This window comes from Anolis sagrei, chromosome 6 (genome assembly GCF_037176765.1).
Source record: "Anolis sagrei isolate rAnoSag1 chromosome 6, rAnoSag1.mat, whole genome shotgun sequence".
Lineage (NCBI taxonomy): Eukaryota > Metazoa > Chordata > Lepidosauria > Squamata > Dactyloidae > Anolis > Anolis sagrei.
Window position 1 is genome coordinate 63,555,802 of NC_090026.1, and position 23,175 is coordinate 63,578,976.

Genomic DNA, 23,175 nt, shown 5'->3' on the forward strand with positions numbered 1-23,175 from the left:
GTTGGAACACCTCAGCAAGCGAGAGTCCAAAAGTGGAAGGCTCAAACCCAGAACCTCAACCAATGGCTGATACCAAATGAGAGACTCCCCCCTGGGCACATAGAAGACTGGGCGACTTGGAAGGCGCTGAACAGACTGCGCTCTGGCACCACGGGATGCAGAGCCAACCTTCAGAAATGGGGCCACAAAGTGGAATCCACGACATGCGAGTGCGGAGAGGAGCAAACCACTGACCACCTGCTGCAATGCAACCTGAGCCCTGCTACATGCACAATGGAGGACCTCCTTGCGGCAACACTAGAGACACTCCAAGTGGCCAGATACTGGTCAAAGGACATTTAATCAACTACCAAGTTTGCAAACTTTGTGTTTTTTAAAATCTGTTTGTTTGTTTTGTTCTGTTAGAAATGTAATACAATGGTCTGGTTGCCCCTGACACGATAAATAAAAATAAATATTGAATTGTGCCAATCTGTAACCCGCCTTGAGTTGCCGAATGGTTGAGAAAGGTGGGTTATAAATGTCGCAAATAAGGCGGCTTACAATGGCACATACACAGTGCCTCAAGACAACATATTCACCTTAACATAGTTTAAAATTACAACATATTTAAAATGGTTAAAATACATTCTTCCCAGTTTGATGGCATCTGCAAACGTGATAAGCACGTCTGCTGAAACTTCACATCTCAAATTTCTATTGCAGAAACATTTATGCCCAGTGTAGTTGAAATAAGACAACAAAGTTTTCTAATACAAAGCTTGAAATAGCACACTTACGGTCTCCATGGCATCGCAGAGGGCCCACAGTTAACTTGGCATCTGATCCAGGCCGACCAATGTCTCCAACTGTCACTTGAATGACAGGTAGATGCTCTTTGTAAGACAGGAGGCCAGAATCTTTTCTCCTGAGTGGCAAAAAGAAAAAAGAAAATGAAAAAGAAAGAAATATGTTTGATAAGAAATCTTTCTAGTATGAGGATCACCATATACTAGAATTGCCTTTATAAGAAAGATATTCCTAAAATGAATGACTGGTCAAATAAATAAAAATTATTATTATTATTATTATTACTATTACTTTATGAATGCAACTCATAGAATCATAGAATCAAAGAGTTGGAAGAGACCTCATGGGCCATCCAGTCCAACCCTCTGCCAAGAAGCAGGAATATTGCATTCAAATCACCCCTGACAGATGGCCATCCAGCCTCTGTTTAAAAGCTTCCACAGAAGGAGCCTCCACCACACTCCGGGGCAGAGAGTTCCACTGCTGAACGGCTCTCACAGTCAGGAAGTTCTTCTCATGTTCAGATGGAATCTCCTTTCTTGTAGTTTGAAGCCATTGTTCCGCGTCCTAGTCTCTAGAGAAGCAGAAAACAATCTTGCTCCCTCCTCCCTGTGGCTTCCTCTCACATATTTATAAATGGCTATCATATCTCCTCTCAGCTTTCTCTTCTTCAGGCTAAACATGCCCAGCTCCTTAAGCCGCTCCTCATAGGGCTTGTTTATTTATTTATTTATTTATTATTTGAATTTATATGCCGCCACTCCCCTGGGGCTCGGAGCGGCTTACAAGCATGACAAAAATCTAACACAATTTAAAAACAATTTAAAACAATTTAAAAACAGCAATATCAACAATCAAAGGCCTGTCGAAACAGGTATGTCTTACATGCCCTGAGGAAAGCTGATAAGTCCCGCAAGGCACGGACTTCAGCTGGCAGAGTATTCCAGAGCGATGGTGCTACTGCTGTGAAGGCTCTGCGCCTAGTTGCTGTTAGACGCAAGGTCTTGACATTGGGAATTTCCAACAAATCTTGGTCCTCAGAACGGAGGGATCTCTGGGGTTGGTAGGGGGTGAGGCAGTCCCTCAGGTACATCGGCCCCAGACCATGCAAGGCCTTAAAGGTAAGTACCATCACTTTGAAAGTGATCCGGTGCTCAATTGGTAACCAATGCAGCTGTAGTAAGATTGGTGTTATGTGGCATCTCATCGGAATTCCTGCAAGAAGCAGAGCAGCTGCATTTTGTATCAACTTGAGCTTCCGGATCACCGACAGAGGGAGGCCAATGTAGAGGGCGTTACAGTAGTCCAGTCTTGAGATGACCGTAGCCTGGATCACCGTAGCTAGGTTCTCCAGATCCTTCATCATTTTAGTAGTCCTCTTCTGGACACATTCCAGGTTGTCAATATCTCCTTTCAATTGTGGTGCCCAGAATTGGACACAATATTCTAGGTGTGGTCTAACCAAAGCAGAATAGAGGGGTAGCATGACTTCCCTAGATCTAGATTCTAATATTGCTATTACTGTAAATTGGCACTATAAAGAATGGGCTAATTAGTGTTTTAACTGTAGAATTTTGTTGGAATTCTAATTCCAAAAAATCCAGGTCCTGCTGCTTTACGGATTCCTGAAGTTACTCCAGATGTCTCTATTGTCATAGGCTGAATTTGTGCTGATCCTCTCCTTGTTTCTTGAGCTGTTTTTCTGTGTCATCATTGTTTTCTATCTTTGGTTAACAATGAGTTAACCTTTGGGTTGTTGTAGGTTTTCCGGGCTATATGGCCATGTTCTAGAGGCATTCTCTCCTGACGCTTCGCCTGCATCTATGGCAAGCATCCTCAGAGGTTGTGAGGTGAGTTAACCTTTGTTGTATTTATCAACTTATAGTTCAAGACTCTGCTCATTCATGTGAATTGCTGCCAAAAGTGAACAGCACAGCTATCTATGTGCCCCAAATATACTGTATCTTAATTATTATAGCCAATATAATAAAGTATCATAAAATTCAAAATCTTTAAAAAATATGTAAAAATACAATGATTATAACTAATTATCTATAATATAGGCAGTATTAGGCAGTATTGCCTTTTTAAATTGTTGAACTTTCTTACACAAATATATCTATATATATCTATATATATCTATATATATCTACTCTCATTCAATCAGATTTAGTTAGTCTTAAAGACTTACCTAAAAATGGAAGTCCCAATTTATAGACACTGTCAAGTCAATCAATTGGTCTTAGTAAAAAAGATTAATTCCAAATGCCAGTAGATGTCTCTCTAGGCTTTTTAAAGTCACAAGCAACACCTCTGCCTAAAGATGAAGCCAGTTAAACTTTGAAAGCCTGAATAATGTATTTTATGTGTTGGAGTTAGCCAAAAATACTACTGGGTACGGATTTGTATTTTGTTGTATATTGCTGCATGGCCAACATGGCTACCCCTAAATATGTTTTCTGTTTTTAATAATGGACTTACTCTTGCTTAGAATCAGCATCACAGTTGCAATACTTTCTGGAATCAGTACAGTTACGTTCGATGCCACAGGCACATTTCTGAATACCTGGTCCAGAGCCTCCCCAGTAGTAGTGCTTTTCATTAGCACGTCCAATCCACCAGGTATATGGATCACCCTCTATAATGAAAAAAAGAAAAGAAGATGAATTAATTGTATTCAATGCAGCAGAGATCACTGAAGCCAAAACTTGATGGTTTTATGTGCAAGGAATTATAGCAGTGATTCAGTACATCTGGAAAAGAAATGTATTGATCAAACATGGTTGTAAATTCCATTATAGGCACATAAATAAAATAATTTCGAAATCTACACTGTAATATTGATAGAGTTTGGTACCATTAACTGCCATGGTTTAATCTCTGGAATCTTTAGATCTGTGGTTTGATGAGGCACCAGCACTATTTGGCAGAGAAGGCTAAAGACCTTGTAAAACTTTGTTGTTATTCATTTGATCAGTCGTTTCTGACTCTTCGTGACTTCATGGACCAGTCCATGCCAGAGCTCCCTGTTGGTCGTCACCACCCCCAGCTCCTTCAAGGTCAACTGTGCCGTCACACCCAGATCCTAAAAATAAAACTAAAATGTGCTTCTCTCTTTGTCTGGGCGGACCGCGCGGGGGGGGGGGGGGTATTTCTTTAGAAGCTTGAGATTCCCAGCAACTGAGGCTACTACAGGTTTTGAACACCAAAACAGAATATTTATTTCTCAAAGTCCTGGCAGACTTGGCACAGCTTGTCAAAGTTACAAACAAAACAGCCAACTGGTGAAACCATAGAGATGATCTTTCTTTCTTTTTTCCTCTAGTCACTGAGTTGCCATCCTCCAAATGGTAGAAAAAATCCTGAGATCTTTTTACCCCAACCTTGAGCTACTATCTTTTAGAAAGCATAGGCCTTTCCTATTCCAGCCAAAGGTTAGTTTTGGAGATGAAGCAAACAGTGTCCATTGGACACTGTCCAATAACTATCTCAATAGTCCTTTATACTGTTGTTGTTCATTCGTTCAGTCGTCTCCGACTCTTCATGACCTCATGGACCTGCCCACGCCAGAGCTCCCTGTCGGCTGTCACCACCCCCAGCTCCCTCAAGGTCAATCCAGTCACTTCAAGGATGCCATCCATCCATCTTGCCCTTGGTCGGCCCCTCTTCCTTTTACCTTCTACTTTCCCCAGCATAATTGTCTTCTCTAGGCTTTGCTGTCTCCTCATGATGTGGCCAAAGTACTTCAACTTTGTCTCTAGTACCCTTCCCTCCAGTGAGCCGTCGGGCTTTATTTCCTGGAGGATGGATTGGTTGGATCTTCTCGCAGTCCAAGGCACTCTCAGAACTTTCCTCCAACACCACAGCTCAAAAGCATCTATCTTCCTTCGCTCAGCTTTCCCTAAGGTCCAGCTTTCCTTTATACTAAATAGCTCAAAATCTCAATATGCTATCTATAACTATAAGACTCAATTGCCTTTCTTAATAACTCAATTTGGCTCAATTCTTTCCTTTACTTAATTGTACATACAATGATTTTTTTCAGAGCTCTCTGACTGGCCTTACAGCACATCTGAGGCTTTTCTCTAAAACTGAAGGAGGCAGGGGAGATTTCAAAATGGGGATCTCAAGCCCAGGAAAAAAGGCGGCCTCTAAACTCAAAGAGATACTTTCCTAAGCCAATAGCTGCAAAAGGGCCTGCAGGCTGGCTTTGCAGACTCTGATAATGTTTAACTTCCAGGGTGCTGCTGGGTCTGTAGCAGCCCTGGGGAAATGCAAAAGAACACTACCCCATGTAACTAAAAAGCAATGTAAACCATGCTCCTAGAAGACAGAACATCAATCCAGTCACTTCAAGAATACCATCCATCAATCTTGCCCTTGGTTGACCCCTCTTCCCTTTTCTTTCCATTTCCCCTAGCATAATTGTCTTCTCTAAGCTTTCCTTTCTTCTCATGATGTGGCCAAAGTACTTCATCTTGGCCTCTACTATTCTTCCCTCCAATGAGCAGTCAGGCTTTATTTCTTGAAGTATGGACTGCTTGGATCTTCTGGCGGTCCGAGGCACTCTCAGAACTTTCCTCCAGCACCACAGTTCAAAAGCATCTATCTTCCTTTGCTCAGCTTTCCCTATGGTCCAGCTCTCACATCCGTAGGTGACTATGGGGAATACCATTGCTTTAACTATGCAGATCTTTTTTGCCAGTGTGATGTCTCTACTCTTCACTATTTTATCAAGATTGGACATTGCTCTCCTCCCAAGTTGAATAGGTTGGGTGAGAGTATACAACCCTGCCGTACACCTTTCCCAATCTTGAAGCAGTCTGTTGTTCCATGGTCAGTTCTGACTGTTGCTACTTGGTCCTTATACAGATTCCTCAGGAGAGAGATAAGGTGATTTGGTATGCCCATACCACCAAGAACTTGCCACAATTTATTATGATCCACACAGTCAAAGGCTTTGGAATAGTCAATGAAACAGAAATAGATCTTTTTCTGAAACTCCCTGCTTTTCTCCATTATCCAGCGGATATTGGCAATTTGGTCTCTCGTTCCTCTGCCTTTTCTGAACCCAGCTTGTAAAACTACAACTGCTTAAATTCCATAGCATTGAACCAGTGTAGATCCACCTCAAGTCATTCTAACAAACAGTGACCTCAAAAATATTGACCTTGACCACAAAATCTCTCTCGATTTTGTTCAGGATCACTACTTTAGGGTGTCAGTTTATTCTTATTTCTGTGGAACTGCAAAATATAACATTTCATTCATAGTACCCCCAAATCAGGCAGACACTGTAGCTCACTTATATTAGCTGGTACAAGTTTCATGTTTATCATTTCGAAACAGTACATTGTAAACAGATAAGGCAATCCATCATCTTGATAAGTTATCTGCTTCTAATGCATTTCCTTTAGAAAAGTTTTCAAAGTTAAACTGGGCAGTGTTCTTTGACAGCAAATGCACAGATCTGTGCTAATATGAATGCACAAAGGAGGACCCAATTGTTGGCAAGTGTCCTCCTGAGAGTAAAATAAGACAAATAAGCTAATTTGTTTGGTGTCAGAAGCCCTGGACTTATGAACTAGTATTTCAATGAGGCGAAATCAGTATATGTTAATTACACACAACACCTAGCTTCCCCCTTTTCTCCCAAACTATTTGTAATGATGGTTTTAGGGAGAGAAAGGAATGCCATCAGTCTCCATTTGTCCCTCTTCTGGTCGCTTCTGAATGTAATACAAATGTCTGGTTGCTCCTGACACGATAAATAAATAAATAAATACCATTTGTCCCACATTCCAAATTTCCTTTTAGAAACGTCTCTAGACCCTGCAGATAATGGGACAAAATATTGAGGGAAGTTCCCTAAAAATGGAACAGGGGGCAGCCAAAAACCAGACATCAAAAATAGCACATGTTTTTGCAAAATTGCACACTCCTACCAGTCAGTCGCCGATTATCTACCAGGATGAAGGCAGAATGATCTGAGCAGCCCACAGAACAGCCCAAAATAGTTGAACGGCCCAATTTTGGTACTAGGGAAGCCCTTAATATGCCATCTGTTTGCTCTAGCAAAAACCATATTACATAACAAAATTGATTGTGCAGATTGCAAATTGCTGTACGAACATACATAGTGTTCTACCGATCCTCATATGCATATTGTGGTGGGGAAGAGTTAAAATAAAAAACAATAATTTTCTGGAGCTGTTAAACCGCTGATACTGCAGATTCGAAAACCAGTTGGAGGCTAGCCTCTGCAGTATGTTTAAGTATCCTGTCCCCCATGCTGTTTAACATCTACATGAAGCCGCTGGGTGAGATCATCCGGAGTTTCGGGGTGCGGTGTCACCTGTACGCAGATGACGTCCAACTCTGTCACTCCTTCCCACCTGCTACTAAGGAGGCTGTCGAAGTCCTGAACCGGTGCCTGGCCGCTGTGACGGTCTGGATGAGGGCGAACAAACTGAAATTAAATCCAGACAAGACAGAGGTACTCCTGGTCAGTCGCAAGGCCGAACAGGGTATAGGGTTACAGCCTGTGCTGGACGGGGTCGCACTCCCCTTGAAGGCGCAGGTTCGCAGCTTGGGTGTGATCCTGGACTCATCGCTGAGCTTGGATCCCCAGGTTTCAGCGGTGACCAGGGGAGCATTTGCACAGCTTCGGCTCGTGCGCCAGCTGCGCCCGTATCTTGGGAAGTCTGACTTGGCCACGGTGGTACACGCTTTGGTCACATCCCGCCTCGACTACTGCAACGCTCTCTACATGGGGCTGCCCTTGAAGACGGCCCGGAAGCTCCAGCGCGCGGCAGCCATGTTGTTAACCGGAGCGGGACGCAGGGAGCGCACAACGCCCTTGCTGTCCCAGCTCCACTGGCTGCCGATTAGCTACCGGGCCCAATTCAAGGTGCTGGTGCTAACCTACAAAGCCCTAAACGGTTCCGGCCCAAAATACCTTGAGTACCGCATCTCGGCCTACGAGCCCACGAGGACCTTGAGATCATCCGGGGAGGCCCTTCTCTCGGTCCCGCCTGCCTCACAGGCACGCTTGGCGGGGACTAGAGAGCGGGCCTTCTCGGTGGTGGCCCCCCGGCTGTGGAACTCCCTCCCCGCTGAAATTAGACAGGCGCCTTCCCTCATGGCCTTCCGTAAGGGCTTGAAGACCTGGCTCTTCGAAAAGGCCTTCAATTAAGTGCTATGTTTTGGAATGACCACCGGAATGGACTATGACCACGAGATTGATTATGACCCTAACAAGACGAAGCGGATTTTTAGTTTAATTAGTTGTGTGTTAGTTGATGTGCGTCATGATCTTGATTTACTGTAACTGTTGTCTTTATGTTCTATGTTCTGTACACCGCCACGAGTCGCCTTCGGGCTGAGAGTGGCGGTTAACAAATGCAAATAATAAATAAATAATAAATAAATAAGTACTAGGCATGGTTAGGTCCAGCTGGAATCTTTGTTATTTGGAAAAAAAGTCCAAAAGATCACCTTTTTGAAGCAATTTCGAACTTTTTTAGGAAACCAAAAGTCCCCTTGCTCTTCTGAGGCTAGTCTCACCATTTTTTTCGACTCAGGAAGTGAGTTGGAAATTATTCAGCTTTTCTTCTGCTTCTGGTTCCTGGCCTCGGCTCAAGCCAGAGAAGCCAGTTTTAAACCAGAGAAGGGTGAATTTCCTCCCGTTTGCTTTTCCCGCTTGTGGCTCAAGCCAGAGAAGCAAGTTATAACCAGAGAAGGGTGAATTTCCTCCTGTTTGCTTTTCCTGCTTCTGGCTCAAGCCAGAGAAGTGAGTTATAAACCAGAGAAAGGTGAATTTCCTCCCATTTGCTTTTCCTGCTTCTGGTTCTAGCCAGAGAAGCCAGTTTTAAACCGGAGAAGGAAGGAATTTCCTCTGCTTGCTTTTCCCCGCTCCTGGAGTAAAACAACTACTTTCAAAGTAAATACCACCCAATGGAACAGGAAATAACACTTTCAAACCATTGATGAAAGGATTCAGAAGTCTCAGAAGTTACAAAAAGTTTTGAATTTTTTTCTGTGAAAATCGGAATTGACTTTAAAATCAAACCACCAGTTCCCCCTACATCCAAAACGAGTTTTGAACCATTTTTTAAAATCAAACAAGCCTAGTAAGCACTATCCTGGCCTTGAAGCAGTTCAGGGCAGCAGTGTAATCTTCCAAACAGTGAAATCACCTCTTTCTATATTGTTTTCGCCCCAGATTAAGTGGTCAGTGTAGATCAGGATGGATCATATCTGTATATGCCTTACATCAGAGGTCTCAAATAGTGCAAAATCCTCCTCCTTTTCCTTCATTTAAAATATGCAAAATTCCAAGTCAACTGCAGCAGCAAACAGAAGACAACAAACCAAAATCAGTGTTGTTGAGCCAGTTGGCGACACAGCCAAGGCACAAATTACAAGTAAGAGATCAGTTAATGAATAATGGTTGAATACAAACATTAACATAGGCAGAAGGAACATTTGATACCATCTCACAAAATAAAAGTATAAGATCATTTCCTCCTATACATTATATTTCTAATACTGGTGCAAATGTGAAGTTAGAAAGAAAGGAAAAAAAATATTATTATATTTGAGACTGTACTCTAAGGCACTAAGTACCACATATGCTGTTATTTTCCAAGAATGATTTTGGATTATTATGTGGTTATTTTTGTTATATTTCTGTCCTGTTAAATTGATATATTTGATAAAAGTTTATACATAACTGTATTTTAACTACTGCTGGATCAACAGTGTAAACCCAAGTGATGTACTTCAAACTGCATATGGCAGTGTAGACCCAGACCCCTTATACACTGCCATCTAATGCAATTTCATAATGTTATCGAGCCACAGTGACAACCCCTCCCTGCAAAGATTTTTATTCACTAAGGGCTCAGAAATAAATATATGATTTTCTCATTTTTAAATGACCCTTTCCAGAATTGCACAAGTTGAAAGCATCAGGAGATAAAGATTAAACTAGCAGCATCTGTAAACCTCTGAACTCTATCTTATCTAACCCTTTAATAAATTGCATCTACTTTACGGATTCTGCATAACCTGTATCTTTCAACTGTGTACTGGATCTATTTCTTATATATGAAATGTATATAAACTGCTTCTTAGAAATGTATGAAAATGTAACTAGGGACTTCATCCCACTGAACAGGTCAAGTGTTTGGGAGAGTAGGTTTACTTGTACTGTTGTAAACCGCGTTGAGTCGCCAATTTAGGCTGAGAAACGGCGGGATACAATCTATTTGTTTTACTCTGGAGCCCTCCATTGTTTTAGAAATAGATGCTAACTTGTTTATTGACAGCCAAGTCCTTCATTATCCAAGTTCAACACTTTTGTCCCTTGCGTCCTGCACCTTTGTTTCCTAAGATCCATATCTTTGTTTGGCACAGAATTGGACATTTGATCTAATAAAAAGCTCATCAACATATCTTTATCATTTGTTTTCCCTGGGTTGTGCCATCCCAGGGGGTGTCTCTTCTGTGTCTGATTGGTCCACTGTGACCAATCCCTGGCTGCCATTCTCCTTCCCAACTAATCCTTGCACAGATCTTAGCCTGCCCTTTTTTTCAACCAATCAGAGGAGGGGGCAGAAAGCCTGAATAGCTGTCTGAACTGTATAAGATGTTGTGTGTTCTCTGTATGTTTATGCTTATACACTTTGAAGCAAATTGCTGTAGTTGCATCCATTTTGCCCAAAATGTGATAAACCTCTGTGACTTGTCTTCAACCTGGTGAGTTGGTTTCTCTGTCCTGGCCTATCTGGTTTAGCATACGCTCGCCAGGCACAGACTCTCTAACTGCGGTCCTAATCAAATCATTACAGTAATACAGTATATCTCATACATATTGTCTCAAACATGCCCTTACTATGAGAACTGCAGAAGGGATTATTTGTATTTGCCTCTCAACAGTTGCCTTTTTACTTAATCACTGTGGTCTAGACATAGTACCGTTCTGGGTCCTGAGTATTTCTTTTGACTGCGCATAATATGTTTTTCACGCCTCCCTTCCTTTCAAAAGCTTGTCCTTGGTGTTTGCTCAGTCATCTAGCAAACTTTCAAAGTAAAACAGGTATAATTAGTTCCTTCTTAGTTGAATATTAGAATCACAATAGTTTATTAATAAACCCCATTCACATGTAAATTAGACCTAATTGGACTGGCTCATAAATCTGTTATTCCCCAAATTACATAACAAAATACATTAACAGAGTGTGATTCATGGATAAGGTATGCACTGAATGTTTGTGATGGAATTCAGAAAGTCTTCATTTGCATAGCTTAATTAGTAGTTTATTAATCTGCACACGGGAAATTAATAGCATTTTAATCTCCTAAAATTCATCTTCTTATCCTTTCATTAACCTCTTCCACTCTAGATAGTGGGATTTTTAAAATAATTACACTACACTTTAAAAATAAATTATTAGATTAGGAATGTATGTGTGTTTATATGTATGTACAGTACAGTTCTAATTACCAGATGGTGGAAGCAGAAAAGAGAAGATCAAAATGTATCACCTTCATATTCTACTACTAAATTTCTCTGTGGCACCTTCGTGACCATCGTCGGCTAATAACAAATAAGGCAAAATTTCCCTACCAGAGTGTAATGAGTTTTACTCCAATACAAATGGAAGAACATTTCAAAACTCCTTGATATACAGTAAGGGATTTACCAATCATAGGCATTAAACAAGAAAATTACATAGAAAGATTAGAAAGAGAAACAGCTAACTTGAATTATATCCATAAATTCTAATCCATTACCAAGAGGTTTGAACAAAGACAACAGTACACTACATATATTGATGTAAGAGCCCCTTCTACTACACATATAACAAAAGGAATATTGCAAAAGAGTGTTTTGATCTCAGGGAAACTGACTTTTGTATGAAGATTTATTGCTTTTATACATTAATACTGACTACTATAAAGAGGCGAAAGACCATATCACCTAGCCCAGCCCTTTGAAAATGTAGGGCAAGGAACTTGATTTGCATCTTTCAGGAACATATTGCATTTTTTTTCTGACTCCCATCTATATATATAAAAAAGGACTTGTCGTCGTGAGTACCTTAAAAACAAAAGAACCAACATGCTTTGTCCCATCCCCACCATGTAATGGGAGAAGGAGGGAGGGTGTGCAGGGTGCCACAAGCTCCCCGTGCTCCTGCCATTTTTCTGGCGACTGCCGACGAAGTAGCATGGCCCCAGGGGCTGTGTGAGTTTGACCTATAGACAGTGTTCATGTAGCTGGCATTTAATAATATGGCGTATGATCATATCTGTAGATAGTCCTAAATCTGAATCCCACAGACACATTAGGCTACTGTATAAATTTTATTCTACATCATTATTTTGAAATTGGCAATGTTATAGCTTTCTTTTATCTCCCTAGTTTTGCTAAAAGAAAATGGAATAAAGAAGAGAGGGAAGGATCAGCATGATAACTTCAGAGGGAAAAATATCTTTACATCTGAGATTCTTAATGGAGTAGAGGTGGGAAAGAACAATACAGGTGAGCCTCAGTTAACAATAGACATTATTTTAGCAGAACAAAATTGTCCCAGGGCAGAAATAACATGGAAATAGGGATTAGGTCCAACATCACAAAAACAGTAGTTCAGAAAACTTTATATTCCAAACAGTATGCATATGTCGACTGAAACAACAGGTTCAGGTAAATCTATATATATAAAAATGCTCTGTGCGTAATGAGTATCCTAAAAAAAAAGAAAAGAACCAATGAACGAAATCACACCAAATATGGCAACAAAACGTCTTGCAACACAAGGAGTGATCATCACTCAAAAAATTATGATCTTGCAAAGTTGTAGTTGTTGGGATTTATAGTTCACCTACAATCGAAGAGCATTCTGAACTCCACCAACAATGGAATTGAACCAAACTTGGTACACAGTTCTCCCATGACCAACAGAAAATACTGAAAGGGTTTGTTAGGCATTGACCTTGAGTTTTGGAGTTGTAATTCACCTAAATCCAGAGAGCACTGTGGACTCAAACAATGAAAGATCCAGACCAAACTTGGAACGAATGCTCCATATGCTCAAATATAAACACAGATGGAGTTGGAGGGAAATAGACCTTGACATTTGGGAGTTGTAGTTAGTGGGAGTTACAGTTCACCTGCAATCAAAGAGCATTTTGAACCCCAGCAATGATACAATTAGGCCAGACTTCCCACACTGAACCCCCATGACCAATAGAAAATATTATTGTCTTTAGTAACCCTTCTGACACCCCCTCATGACCCCCCGTTGAGAAACACTGTAATAGAGGATAACATTGGAATCACTAGACTGGGCCACAGCAACGCATGGCAGGGCATGGCTAGTCTTGTATAAGTAAGCAAAAACATTTTGAACCTTCTATAGACATCTGGAAAGATTATTCCAAAATGAATGTAATGATGAGCTGCTGGTGCTTCTCCTCGTGCTTCTCCTCCTCCTATTCTTTCTTTCTTTCTTTCTTTCTTTCTTTCTTTCTCCTCCTCCTCCTCCTCCTCCTCCTCCTCCTCCTCTTACTCCTCCTCCTCCTGCTCCTCATCTTTTTCTTCTTCCTCTCCTCCTCCTCTTCTTCTTTCTCCTCCTCCTCCTCCTCCTCCTCCTCCTCCTCCTCCTCCTCCTCATCTTAGTCCTCCTCCTCTTCTTCCTCTCCTCCTCTTTCTTCTTCTCCTTCTTCTCCTTCTCCTTCTCCTCCTCCTCCTCTTCCTCTTCCTCTTCTATTATCCGTTTTGGTGGGAAAAAATCCTATGCATTTTTAACATGCTTCCTCTTTTGCTGTTCATAAATGCTTAAAAAAAGGAATTCTCAATAAGGAATTCTGGAGGTAATAGCTGAAGTTTACCTTTCCTATTTTAGGTAGATACCCACAGTTACAATGGGCTCAACTACATTATAATCCTATTTCCCAGCTAAAAAATTATCAGCCCACCTCAAACATTCCAATGCAGATGCTTCTATTAAAAAGCCTCCCAGTTAGATAGAGATCAAGGAGGAAAAGGCAGCTGGGTGGCCACAAAAAGGAGTTTCTTTTGGAAAGCTTTGTTGACTGAAGTGTATCTGTACTGATACATTTCATTGGAGAAAACCATATTTAGAGAGGCAGATAAACATTCTACAATTCTTTGTTTTCATTCATTGAGATGCTTTGGATATCTGTAAGGTCAGTATCATGCTATGCTGTAAGGGCATTGGCTTATAGGAACACAGCAGTGACATTTCTGACTTGACTATACTGGCTGTGTGCACTGGATAAGGATTTTTCATTTTATGCATCATTCAGTGCTTGCCAAAGCAATTCTCTGAAGGTTATGGTTTTTCGTGATAAAAGCCGAACAAAATGAAGATAAAAATATCATTGTTTTCTTGAATGAGTTCATTTATAGTTGAATGACAAATGATGCCGAAAATCAAAATTGCTTAGCTCCATGTGCATTTTTTCTTTCTGTTCTAAGATGCTCTTTATAGCATCCAGAAACCCAGTTACAAACCACTGTCCCTCAAGAACAGCAAGATTACTTAACTGCTGTCTTATTATCTGAAGTATACGGGATTATTGCTGGTCTGCTGTAGAAAACCAGGAAATATATCCCACAAACATTTTTAATGATGGGGTACTACACATAAAAAACAGGGCACACATTTATACATCCCATTATTAGCACATATTTGGGGAATGTGTAAAGTTTACTTACTTTACTTACTTACTTAGGTGATCCCTCGTTGGCCGAGTAGGATAGTCTTCCAGGATCAGAATTCTTGTGAATCTGTAGGTGGCCTATTCTTGATCTGCATCTTCTTCCGCAGTGAGGGCATTGGTTTCCAGGTGGAAGGAGGTCCCGGTCGGGGTTGACTTGACACGCCTTCCTCTTGGCACGTTCCTCTCTTTCACCCGCCATTCATGCCTCTTCAAATTCTGCAGCACTGCTGGTCACAGCTGACCTCCAGCAGGAGTGCTCAAGGGCCAGGGCTTCCAAGTTCTCAGTGTCTATGCCAGAGCTTTTAAGGTTGGCTTTAAGCCCATCTTTAAATTTCCGTTTTCCGTTCTTGAGTTTGGAGTTGAGCAACTGCTTTGGGAGACGGTGGTCAGGCATCCGGACAACGTGGCCAGTCCAGCGGAGTTGGTGGTGGAGGACCATCACTTCAATGCTGGTGGTCTTGGCTTCTTCCAGCATGCTGACGTTTGTCCGCCTGTCTTCCCAAGAGATTTGCAGGATTTTCCGGAGGCAGTGCTGATGGAATCATTCCAGGAGTTGCATGTGACGTCTGTAGACAGTCTACGTTTTGCAGGCATATAGCTTTATGGGAGGACAATAGCTTTATAAACAAGCACCTTGGTATCCCTATGCATGTCCCGGTCCTCAAACACTCTCTGCTTCATTTAGAAAAATGCTGCGCTCGCAGAGCTCAGGCGGTTTTGTATTTCGGTGTCGATGTTGACTTTGGTAGAGAGGTGGCTGCCAAGGTAGCGGAAATGGTCAACATTTTCTAATGTTACACCATTAAGCTGCATTGGAAAGGGGTTGGCTGGTGACTGCTGGAACAGCACTTTGGTTTTCTCGATGTTCAATGACAGGCCGAGCTTCCCGTATGCTTCTGCAAAGGTGTTGAGAGTGGCTTGTAGATCTTCTTCTGAATGTGTACAGACGACGTTGCCATCAGCAAACTGGAGTTCTATAACAGATGTTGTTGTAACCTTGGTTTTGGCTTTCAGTCTGCTGAGGTTAAACAGCTTGCCATCTGTTTGATAGATGATTTCCACTCCAGTGGGAAGCTTCCCATCAACAAGGTATCACAAGAAGTATCATAGTGATGAAGATGGGGCAATAACACAACCTTGTTTGACACCTGATTCCACCTTAAATGGGTCACTTTGGGAGCTTCAGTTTCTATACCCTTTAAGGGCATTTTAAAGATGGAGTCCCACAGGCAACTGGAAGAAGTACTCTTACATTATTTGATGATCTCTGTGGAACTCCAACTTTAATATGACTTTAAAGTGTGTGGAAACAGGGGAAAGACAGTGTATGATGAGGTCCTTAGTCATTCAACCAAACTCTCACTTGTTCTGAGGGTGGTTTAAATTTGCTATTACTTTGGCACATATAGCTTATTAAATAGTTTCCATATAACCTTGAACAAATTGTCTTATTTCTCCTCTCTCTACTTTTACTTTGTATGTTAATTTTTCAGATAGGGCCATGGTTCATATTCTTTTTATTCAATCCTGTATCAATAACCTCTAAATTCTTCTGCACATTTTGACTATTTCTGTGAAGCACATACCAGAAGTATTAAAGGTCTTTATTCAGCAGATTCTCGCTTTTGTCTTCAAATAAGGAGATACGCAGTAATGCTCCTATTATCTATCCCAAAAGTATTATCCTTCCCAAAACTTTGAGCAGGACAACCACAAATGTTTGCAATCTCCGAATACGTCACATCCTCTCTAGCATAATTTTGATACTCTGTTAGTTATTCTTTTTAAACGTTAGTAGATAGTAATGCTATGGATAGTTTTCAACGTGCTCTCTGGTGGCGCAATGGGCAAACCCTTGTGCCTGTAGGACTGAAGGCCAACAAGTTCGAATCTGGGGAGAGTATGGATGATCTCCCTCTGTCAGCTCCAGCTCCCAATGTGGGGACAGGAGAGAAGCCTCCCACAAGGATGGTAAACCATCAAAACATCCGAGCGTTCCCCTTGGCAATGCCCTTGCAGATGGCTAATTCTCTCACACTAGAAGTGACTTGCAGTTTCTCAAGTTGCTCCTGACATAAAAAAGTGCTCTCTAATTTGAAATGGTACTGATTTGTAAGGTAGGCTTTCCCAAATTGAATTCCATTTCTTTTCATCTGTTTTTAATCTCAAACCTGGTTCATGAGCAAATCTTATCCTTTAGAGCAGGGGTCCTCAAACTAAGGCCAGATACGGCCCTCTAAGGTCATTTACCCGGCTCTCATTCAACCTAAGTCTGGAATGACTTGAAAGCACACAACAACAACAACAATCCTATCTCATCAGCCAAAAGCAGGTCCACACTTCCCATTGAAATACTAATACGTTTATATTTGTTAAAAACAATACAATAATTAAAATGAAGAACAATTTTAAGTGTTTTTTGGACTATAAATAAAATATATACAATGTGCATAGGAATTCATTCATGGTTTTTTCAAATTATAATCTGGCCCTCCAACAGTTTGAGGGACTGTTACCTGGCCCCTGTTACCTGGCCCCAGTTACCAATTTTCAATGGTAAGCAAACAGTATTTTGGTGCCCCCCATCAACCAATCACTGATATATATTTTCTGTTCGTCGCGGGAGTTCTGTGTGCCATATTTGGTTCAATTCCATCATTGGTGGAGTTCAGAATGCTCTTTGATTGTAAGTGAACTATACATCCCAGTAACTACAACTTGCATGTGTCAAGGTCTATTTTCCCCCAAGAGTGCCTCAAGAGCGCCCCTAAGCAAAATCAACTATACTGCAAATGCTTACTTTGCGTAATGGGTTGAGCCACCCCCGCCTGGCCCTCTGTTTAAAAAATGGAGGACCCCTGCTTTAGAGTCACCAAATTTAGCCTATTGTATAATTCAAATTTGGAGCTTATACCTTTGTATTATTTTTAGACTATTATTACATATATTTTCAAATATAGTTAGAGCTCTAGGTATTTTATACAAATCAGCCTGAAAATAATTTATTTGCATTACTGGCAACCATGATTTCATTTTAAGTTGGTCAGTTTCTATTGGTTTATCCTTTGGAAATATATTTTTTTCTTTCCTTCTTTTGATTTCATTATATTTATCTTCATTTTAAAAATAAGGAATGTTCTAGGAATGGACAGAGGGTTGCTGGTGCTAGCAACATTTTATATTCATACTTTGGACATCCCTTCTGTGAATGGGTTGCTTATAAAAATGTTTTCCACCTAATGGTTAAATAATGCACTTCTCTCTGTTAGTTTCCAAGCTATGGAGCTCTCCTCTTTTGCAAATTTTCCTAATTGGACTAAGTGAGATGCATCATAGTATAGTTCTAGATTTGGTTGTGCTAATCCTCCCTGAAATGAACGACCAGATCTGGTACTAAATCTTAAGGATTTTTTTTCCAGCTATGGACTATTCCAAGATATATATATATATATATTGCAATTTTGAAAACTTTGCAACTGAAGGATTAGGTCATCTGCTTTCTTAAAAATAGAAATTGGTATTAAGTTAATCTGTGCCTGGTAATTTATCCACTGATAATTTATTAATTGTATTTTCATTTCCTTGTAATTATTGGGAAGATTCAATAAATCCCTGGATAATTTTTGATATATTTAATAGGTAGTTCCTTTACAAAATCCTTCGTGCTTCTATCTATATCAGAGAATTATAAAAAAAACCTTTGAAGGTATGCTTACTTCATTTGGATTCAAAATGAGGGTATCATTCTGATTCTGATATATTGTTTGCTATTTTAAACAAATTTCTTTTTAAGGGCATTGGATAGTAATGTTGTTTTTTTTGTTGCTAAACTCATGGTAGGACCTTTTTAAGTATGTTGGCACAGGATGTTTTTTTGTTTCTTGGGAATCTAGTTCTGTTCTTAGCAAAATGTTGCCTACATTTTCTCACTCCCTGTTTTTAATGCTGTTTTCATAATTCCTCAATACAGTACTCCTTTATTATCCTCTCTTTTTTCTTTTTATTAATCCTTGAGCTTTGCATTATAAAATTGCCTTTTTTTACGGGCTTCATTGTGTCCTATTAAAAATTCTAGATTACACTGGTCTATTATTCCAATTAAATAATTTTTTCCAAATGTTCTTTCATTTTCTCTACCACCTGTTTATTCAAGAGCAGTGATGTATTTAGCTTTCAGATTGTATTACCCGTTCTTTTTTTTTTTACTCCATCTTGTAGTTATTAATGTGTGTTTAGAGGACAAGACAAGCACAAGGGACATTTCTTGGAATTCTGGCATAATGCTTTCTGTTATTAGAATATGATCTATTCTAGAGTAGGTAGAATGTCTCCCTGAATAGAATGTACAATCTCTTTCTTTTGCATGCAATCTCCACCAAATAGCAACTAATTTATATTCTTGTAAGAGAGAGAGGGAGAGAGAGAAAGATAGAATCGTATGACCCCCATTGTCCTTTCTCTTTTCTATGGCTGTAATATCTTCTTTATTTTCTAGTATGCAGTTTGTGTCCCCTCAAGTAATTATAGGTCTATCTCCAGGTTTCTGTATTTCTTTTGTTTCATTAAGGTTGCTTGATTTTTGTTTTCCCCATTATTTTTCCTCTTACAAATATGAACTTCTCTTCCATGTCTTTTAAACACTCATTAACTTATACGTAGTTCCCCATGAAGATCCTCACTGTTTACTCCTAGTTAAGCCCTTTTTAGTTAGAGGGATTAATATTTTATGTACAGTTCCTGAGGGGACAGTCTAGACAGCCTCTTTGCATTTGTAGCCTCCATTGCCCTATCCCTTTAAGAATCCCCTCAGGTGCAGAATCTCAGATAAGGCACTAGTCATGAAAAAGAGTCAGCTTTTTCATGACTAGAAAGTGAAGGGAGAGGAGGCCTGGAGGTTCTATAAAATAGCACGTCCAGTTGGAGCTGTATTCCAGTCCAGTTGGAGCAGTATTCAATTCCAGTTGGAGCTGCATTTGAGTCCAGTCGGAGCTGTATTCAAGTCCGGTTAGAGTTAAATATTGAGACTATCTTAGAGACAGTTGAACACCATGCAAGAAAGAGACAATAAGAAGAAATAAAGATTCAAGAGTCAGAACTGTGTCTGTCTCTCAAAGACTTTACCTCTCCTCATAAAGACTTTGTAGTGAGACTCAGGAGGAGAGAAAGTCTAAAATTCTTGTCAGTTAATAAATTCTTGTTTGAGTCAACTATACAGTCTCTGATCTGTTCCCTGCTCAGCCAGTTCACCTTCCAAATAGTTAAGATGGGGGCAGAACATTCTACTTTATGAAATCGGGAAAATAATATAGATACGCTTCTAGATCACCCATTTCATTCTGTTGTTCAAAGTGAGATTATTGCATTTTAAAAATTCCTTTCTTCTAATGAGTTTCCTGCAGAAGACATCAGGTCTCAGTTCTCTAATAGAATTCCAGACCCTATATCTTTTGAATGATGAGCCTATGCTATTCACATTTAAAGAGATTAATACTGTGTTTTCTATTATTTAATTTAGGTTATAACTGTGAACTAGACTGTATTGCATTTACTAATTCTAAGTGTTGAAGCACTGGATATAATACCACAGAAGTTTTCTTTTCAATTGATTGACTTGTTTTCTACTCTTCAGTTTTTATGCACTCTTTGTCCTCCCCCTTGTTTTCCCACCCTCCTCCCTCCTAAATATGATGATGAAGACATTAGGATTCTCTACTTCTCCAGCTACAAGTGAAGTCATGTAGGTATATGGTGGGATCAAGAGATTTAACTCTCGGATCTCTGACAGATCTCGACTGGAAAAGTGTTCTAAAGTGGTTAAGAATCTGTCAACATGATTAAAAGAAAATGTGTACGAAGTGATATGGAGATGGTATACCACACTGGTTAGACTACACCAGATGGATAGGAAGCAAAGTGACCTCTTCTGGTAATGTAGTATGCACAAAGGGACATATTTTCATTTATGGTGGGAATATCCCCAGTTGAAGAGTTTTTAGAACAATATGTTTATGGAAATAGGTAACATTATAGAACTAAACATCCCCCCGGATGTTTACTGATGAACGCCACAAAGTTGAATTTAGAAATGGAAAACAAAGAATTGGAGATTATTTTACTCATAGTGGTGAGACTTATAATTGGAAGATAGTAACCAGTCTCACCCAGTCTCAGCCTGGAAGCATGGTATGGGGAAGTATGGAATGTAGCCTTAAATGATAAACTAACAATGGAAATGAGGGTGTTCAGAATAGAAACTAATTTTGATTCATACTGGTCGGCTTTTATTAAATATGTTTTAGAGAAGGAAAACAATACAACTTTGTTGGTAATGAATTTTGGATATGACATTAGTTTACTGTTTGACTCATAAATTTATGGCAAAGGAAATGAAACTTGTTCAGGCCTTGGTTGCGGAGTTATGTGTTTGTAAAATGTTCATTGTTTCATGTTCTGTTTACATTGTATAATGTTAATGAATGCAAATAAAATTATATTAAAATAGATTTAACTCTCCCCTGGTGATTATCGAAATCTCTCTCACGTTCTGCAGCTTCAGAACATGGATATCTAAATTTTACCTATCTTCAACCATTCCTACACAGCTTTTTATCTTCTTAGTGAGAATAACGATATTAATAGACGTATGATATGATAAACCTTATATGTGGAAATGTTGAGCCACAATACCCCCCCCCCCAAACATTTATAGTTCATCAAGAGCTCAGTAATAAATATGTGATTTTTTTCCTTTAAAAAAAACTACTGAACTTTTGCGAGTTTGAGGCATCAGGAAACTAGAAGCAGACTACCAGCAGCTTCATCCTCCCAAATACTTCATTGTTTCTACCACTCTAATAAATTGTATGTATTTTAGTTGACTTTTGTGTAACTTGTATCTCATTTAATTTCTAGACATAGCTCTGTTGATGACGGAACTGGAAATACAGCTGCTGCGTTTTTTTCCAGGGCCTTGTCAATCAGAGAGTCCTTCTGGGTGCCATTTCCCCCCAGTTCATAGCAGCAGCTGTTTGATCTTTCAGTCTGGAATAGTCAGGAATTTTCACTCCTTGTGTGGCACATATTGTAGTTAACTCTTCTCCTCTAGTGGCTACTAGTGGATCATCTTTGCCCTGTACCACAATTTTGAAGGAGAAACTCCATCTGTACATGAACTCTTTTTCTCGGAGTGCTGTTGTCATGAGTTTTCATTCAATTTTCTTCCTTATTGCCTCAGCTACCAGGTCTTGGTAGATCTGAATTGTCTTCCCTTTCTAAGTCAAAATGTTATTCTTGCTCAGAGCTTGCTAGGTTTGCACTTTCTTTGGATATCTTGCAAATCTGATGATAATGTCTCTTGTGGAGCTCTTTAGTAGATGCTGATGTGCGTATTCTCCCAGTCCTGAAAATTCTCTTAATGCCCTCCTCTGATATTAAGATATCAGGACTTATTTCTTTGCACCATGCCAAAAATATTTCTAGGAGATTGTTTTGGCGTTTCTCCTCCATGAAGTTGTGAATGTGGATATTAGATGCCAATCTCTATTTTCTTGATTACCATATTTTCTGGCATCTAAGACTACTTTTTAACCCAAGAAAATCTTCTCAAAGTGAGGGGTCATCTTATATGCGGAAGTCGTCTTATACACAGGAGCAGCCTTATATGCAGGAGTAGTCTTATGCGTGGGAGTCGTCTTATACATGGGAGTAGTCTTATACATCAGGAGTCATCTATAGAGCGGGTGCTGAAATTTCCAATCCGGATTGGAGAATTGGTGGTTGCTGCATATGGTGGGGGGAGCTCAAAAATGGCAGTGGCCATGTCCCTGCCATATGCAGCGACTGTATGAAAGCATTAAGAGCAACTCTGTACAAGTACGGTAGAAGAAAATCCATTCATCAGGATTCGTGGACTTAATGCGGTTCCGATGGTGAGGTGAAGGGGCGCCTTACTGGAAAGGTGTAAGTGAAGGGCGGAGCAAGCTGCAGGTGTCCGGGGTGTCCGGGGTATGGAAAAAAGGAATAGAGCGGCTTTGGGCCCAGAAAAACACACTTCTTTTACCTGTTTGGCTTGCCCTTTTATCCTATTGCCATATCTCCTCCTCTGCCTCTCAGATCTCGCTTCTGAAGACTGCAGTGAAGCGGTGCTGGTGCGTATGTGCGAGATCTGAGAGGCAGAGTAGGAGGTACAGTAATAGGAAAATTACCATATTGAAATCCAATCTGATGCTTTTAAAATTTTTATTTGGTGTGCATTGGAAGAGGGGTAGTCTTATATGGCAAGTATAACCCAAACTCTATATTTTAACTGGAAAAGTTGGGGGTCGTCTTATACGCCCAGTCGTCTTATATGCCGGAAAATATGGTATATTGTAGCTGATTGATTTCTTCATGCATATTGTTTCTCTTTTCTTCATGTCTTAAACTTAATTTGAATGCTTCTACTTCTGTTTAACTTATGTCTGTCATCTGAGTGGTGACTTTCATCATCCCTTCTTGTAGTGCTCTTATCTTCTAGCAAAGTTGGCTTGGAATTCCTGCTTTACTTGTTTAAGATAGTCCATTATTTCCAAATGTCTCTCATCTCTAGTTTTGTCATTTCTTGTCATATTTCTCTCATTAGTTGTCATATTG

At 40.1% G+C, this 23,175-nt stretch overlaps 1 protein-coding gene across 1 annotated transcript in view; it reads right to left on the bottom strand.

Annotated features, from left to right (window-relative positions):
* The window catches only part of CNTNAP2 (contactin associated protein 2), a 1,109,924-nt gene that overhangs the window by 80,249 nt on the left and 1,006,500 nt on the right, over positions 1-23,175 (bottom strand). The window contains exons 14-15 of the mRNA XM_060781556.2: positions 3,271-3,427; positions 780-907 (exon numbers count right to left, since the gene is read on the bottom strand). Coding sequence (XP_060637539.2) covers positions 780-907; positions 3,271-3,427 — 285 coding nt within the window. The remainder of the gene's footprint in view (positions 1-779; positions 908-3,270; positions 3,428-23,175) is intronic.